Below are 5,224 nucleotides of genomic sequence, written 5' to 3'. Positions count from 1 at the left end.
ATACTGTGGCGCCTGATCTAGTCAAAACTAGTTTGTCCTAAGATCGGGTTTGGCCGGTAACATATATAAATTATGCTCTCAAATGAAATTCTCCTAAAATACTTGAAAACTTCACATGAAGGAACCTTTTACTTGCAGAAGTTTCACAACGTAGTACTCCTCTTTTATGTTCCTCTCTTTTTCGGAACATATTTTTGTCGAGTACTTTACTTAGTTACTCGACGCTTAGCGACTATACTTCTCTTCACTATCCGCGCTCTCAGTGAGAAAAAGAGAAGGAAGCGTCGTGTTCGCTAAAAAACTTCAATGTGAAGCCAAATATCTTCCGATGCAGACCTCTAGTACGTACATACATACATACATACATACATACATACATACATACATACACACATACACACATACATACATACGTGCAATGCACCCTGGTCCCAATTCACTTTGTTTTGGCATAAATTAAACGAATGCAGCTACGAAGTTGAAAGTTGGCGATGTAAATAGTTATGACACGGCCAAATTTTGGACCAATCGGACCACGCCCATCTTGACCGCCCATGCAACCCTATTTGTGGCTTTAAAGATTTTGGATAAAAACTGAGCTGATTATGAATGAATGTTTGTTTGTTTTTATACATAAACTAGCGGCCCGGTACGTGCTTCGCTACGTATAAAGTGAAATATTAAATCAAACTCATTTATAAAAAAAAAAATATATTTAATTATTTGCTAGCTATTTTAAAACTTAATCCAAAACATTTGGATAAACAATATTTTTTGTTTTTCCATTTTGAGCATGAATAAACAAACGGCTGGGGGTACCGACTCTGGAACAGGCAACATAAAGTTGGCCATGTGAAAAACATGATTCCTCCAAATTCACACCACAAACGTTAAGTGTTTGCCCTTGAGCTTTGTTGATGGACATCGCAAATGATAAACGCACAGGATATTGTAATCGTTTGAATTCAAATGGCATATCAGTTGGAATCATAGGGATACGCGGTATTAAACAAACTTCTCCTTTTGATTTACCAGTTAAGATCGTAGCTTCAATCAAATTTGGCAATAAATTTTTCACTGCCAATCTGGTGCCATTACACAGTTTTGGTGGATTAATATTTCGCAATAATATAATCAAAGAACCCACTTTCAGATTCAAGCAATGCGGTGGCATACCAGCCGGTTCTAATGAATTTAAAAATTCAGTTGGATAATGAATCAAGATGAATTCATAGCACTGTCAATTGATTTATATGTCGTGACTACACCTGGGAGTTTTGCTTGAATTTGAAAATTAATGGCATTGATATGAATGTTCTTCGGTGCTAAAATGGCGCGTTCTCTCAACCAATCATGATTTCTGTAATTCTGAAGAATATTTGGAAAAACACATTCAATCAATTCATCTATCGATTTCGTAATTGAACAAAAATTGTTCGGTACAGTGATCAATCCGTTGGTTCTGTCGATTTGTATTTTGCCATCACCAATTTCTAACAATTGTTTTGAAAACTCATGGGCAGCTGGATCATTTTGTAGGTGAATACGCATATTAATGTTCAGTGTCAATTTTTGTACATATCTCCAAAGAACTGATGACTTCAAACAGGCATTTATTTCATCAGCAGGAGTTGACCGAGGAATGACAGGCAATGTTTGTCGAAAATCCCCTGACAGTAATATCAAAGCACCACCAAAAAGCTGTTGGTTACCACGTAAATCTTGCATTGTTCGATTAAATGCTTCTAGTAATTTTTTATTCGCCATTGTACACTCATCCCATAAAATAATTGACGTTAATCGCAGAACTTTTGCCATAGCAGAATTTCTTGAAATATTGCAAGTTGGAGTTTCAATCACCTGTACATTCAATGGCAATTTTAATGCAGAGTGTGCTGTCCGTCCACCTTCTAATAATGTATCAGCAATTCCCGAAGATGCAAGTGCCAATGCAATTTTCTGTTCCGATCGAATAGTGGCTAAAATCAGTGATATAACGAACGTTTTGCCTGTACCACCAGGTGCATCCAAGAAATATAACCCACCTGCATTATTGGAAATGGCTTGCATGATTGTGTCATATACATGTTTTTGCTGAATATTCATTTTGGTTATATTCGATTGTACAAATAAACGCAAATCATTAGAATTGAATTCCTGCTCACGTTGCAATTCACGATCAAACAGATCATGCATGTCACGATTTGGTGCGGTCATACCCAATTGTACTAATGTTTTATTTGCAATCCGTAGACACATATCTTCAATTATTATCAAAGCTTCGTTGTACATTTCCAAAGTTATCAACAAATCAGGATTTCTTGCATGATGACGCATACGAATTAAAATATCTTCTGCAATATTATGTTTATATTTGTTCCATAATTCAAGTGGATTTGATGGCATACATGTTGATAATATAACGGCAAACAGCATTCGTATTTGTTGAGGATGAGCCGAAATAGATCCATCATGAAGTGTTGAATCCCAATGTGCATCATCCTCCAACAAATGCAAAAGTTGGCATGCTTCACGGTATGTTTCACACAAATGACCGTTGACTGTTCTCAATTCTTGAAATGATTTTGGGCCATTCACGTTAACTAATAACAATCTCAAATAAAAACACTCAACATTGTTTGGATGTACTGTATATATTCTGCCAATTGCATCTGTTTGGAAAATGCCAGGATGCCCATGAACTGCTGTTCCTTGTTTACGTCTTTGAAATTTTTTCGAAGACACATTCCATGTGTAATACTGAGGCACTTCAGAATATAACAAAGTTATCGCAAATGTATCAGTTTCGCATAATTTGAAAAAAGCTGTTAACGTAGTTGCTGGTGGTTGCGCTGCTCTTTCCAATAAATTTGCTACATTAAAATAAACACGTTGGCCATTCTCAAGATGTACAGCCAAGTGAACAACCGCAGGATGTCTTTCGTGCATTGGAAACGACATAATCCTCCAGACAGCTTCATTGCTACTAATATAGCGACCCATTTGATACTGAGTAATTTCATCATTTCTATTATCACCAGCAACACCGAAAATAGCCATATCGCTCCCTTTATTTACATACTTGCAAATATATTTAATGGATTTGACAGAATTACAATATTCCACATTTATATGAGCGTTGAATATTTTCGATAATAATGGACAATACGGAACCACCCAACGATTATCAACTTCAACTTCCTGGTTATGCATTCTAATGGTTGCCGTTTTGCCATTATCATTAGGTGATCTACGTCGATACAACGGATATCCGTCATTGCCCGTTATTGTGTCTGAAGTAAATTGCCTTGGGTATCGTTTCGAACACTTTTCATCAATCATACATGGTGAATTCACATTTAGTTCACCGCACGGTCCATGTATCATGTTTTTAACGACAACTTGAAATAACTCAGGATCAGCAGTGTGATTAGGAATTTCAGCTGATATAAGGTTATCGATTTGATCCGGAGTTATTTTATGTACCAGCCAAATTAGTATATGTGCGTGCGGCGATCCCCTTTTCTGCCATTCGATGGAGTACATATGGCAACGCACCTCCCCAAATACATATAATTTCACAATTAAATCCATAAGTGCTTTACATTTTTGCCGAAAAACACGCGCAGTAATATCATGACGATCGGTTGTCGACTGTCCTGCAAATAAATTGTTTTTGATGTCATCCCACTGCGGATTACATGTAAATGTAATGAACAGATCCGGTCAACCGTATTTTCGTACATAACACATTGCGTCTTGTGCATATTCGTTCATATTCCGTGGGCTACCAATATACGAAGATGGCAATATAGTTAAACGTCCGATGTCATTAATATTAGCATCATTCGCTATCGCATCTTGCAAATGAATATATTGTTCAGATCTTAATTTTGCTTGGTTGAAACGAACAAAATTAAGACGTTCTGTTCCTATTTTGGCGTACATATCAACGATGTACTGATGATATAGTTTACGACATCTCAAGATATAATTTTGTTCTTGTGGACGAACCATCAATCGATAAGAATAAAAATTCATGGCACTAACTTTTTTCTGTACATGTAGACCTGAAAATAAGTGGAAAATGTGACTTAAGAAATTTCTACAAATGATGAAATGTCAACACACTGAAAATATTATTTACCTGTTCGTGGATCAATCATTGGTATATTGATATGGTAGCCATCGTCACCTTTCCAATGCAATATTGGGTATTGTAATGCGTCGTAACTACGATGAAGTTCCGAAACACGTTGCAATTGCTCATTTCTACGATGAAGTATAATATCACGCGATTGAAACTGATCACCACGAATTACAATTGCAACCTCATCAATTGTCGGTGCATTGAATCGCCTTTTATGCTCTCCAAAAGGTGTTCTATCAGCCCTTATTACGATTTTGTGATTATCAGATGGCATACGATCGAGAGCAATTTTGAACAATTGAACTAATGCCTTATGCTGATGGAAAAACCTTTGTAGCTCACAAATAATTTCTCGTCTTGTATTCAAAGCAATTGCACAACGTTGATCCAATTCACGATTTTCATCACCAATAAAATAAATTTGCAAAAATTGATAATCAGCGTCGGGGTATGGCAATAACGAACCAGCTTGATGATAAATTTGGCCCTGAATCTGCAACATGTATGCAATTTTAGGTATATGTTGCATAATAATTTTTAAAACTATAGAATACTTTTATGATTCAGATTGATTGGGACAATCCTGTTTAAGTATTTACCTTAAACGTCGGCATAAAATTATCTCTAATAATGTTAGTAGCACCAAAAGAAGTCATTTGAAATGCCGAATTGTATTGTTGAATATGACTCAAAAAGTGCTTCGAATTTTCAGAAGTCCCAAAAATTAATGAAGACAATGGTTCGGGTGGAGTTTCTAATGGTGGCAATCTCACTTTGCCATTAGCACAACACATGCCGGGCGTTTCACCTGGAAATTTAGCCGCATCACAATGTGGACATATTGCGTCCATTATTCCAATATATCCGTACATACTGTAATTAATCTGACTGTTGTAATTAAAAGCAGCACGCATAATTTCAGGTACAACAGATCTATTTCGTGCATTACGTTCACGCTGCGATGCATTAGCTTGTGCTCGTTCATCTGGAGTCTGTGATCGCCTTTGTAATGCCGTAGCATTTGCATGACGCGTTCGCCGACCTATATTTCCTCGTGTGGGTCGTGGCATTTTT

At 36.6% G+C, this 5,224-nt stretch overlaps 1 protein-coding gene across 1 annotated transcript; it reads right to left on the bottom strand.

Moving 5' to 3' along the window:
- Positions 1-2,842: 2,842 nt before the first annotated feature.
- On the bottom strand, positions 2,843-5,187 carry LOC118735980. Its single transcript, XM_036466069.1, has 3 exons — positions 4,750-5,187; positions 4,148-4,643; positions 2,843-4,070 (listed from the first exon to the last, which is right to left on the bottom strand). Exons 1-3 carry the CDS (start codon positions 5,062-5,064, stop codon positions 3,727-3,729), a joined length of 1,155 nt encoding a protein of 384 aa, XP_036321962.1. The 5' UTR covers positions 5,065-5,187; the 3' UTR covers positions 2,843-3,726.
- Positions 5,188-5,224: the final 37 nt, after the last annotated feature.

Source organism: Rhagoletis pomonella, unplaced genomic scaffold, assembly GCF_013731165.1.
Source record: "Rhagoletis pomonella isolate Grant_MI unplaced genomic scaffold, Rhpom_1.0 Rhpom_scaffold_00003, whole genome shotgun sequence".
Taxonomy (NCBI): Eukaryota; Metazoa; Arthropoda; class Insecta; order Diptera; family Tephritidae; genus Rhagoletis; species Rhagoletis pomonella.
Note: the sequence above shows the minus strand (reverse complement) of the source record. Positions and strands in the feature narration are given on the sequence as shown.

Coding starts and splice junctions, on each gene's coding strand:
- LOC118735980 (XM_036466069.1), bottom strand. CDS start 5,064: ATGCGTGCTGCTTTTAATTACAACAGTCAGATTAATTACAGTATGTAC. Junction 4,644..4,749: donor ATTTTATGCCGACGTTTAAG/GTAAATACTTAA, acceptor TACATGTTGCAG/ATTCAGGGCCAAATTTATCA. Junction 4,071..4,147: donor AATGATTGATCCACGAACAG/GTAAATAATATT, acceptor ACTTATTTTCAG/GTCTACATGTACAGAAAAAA.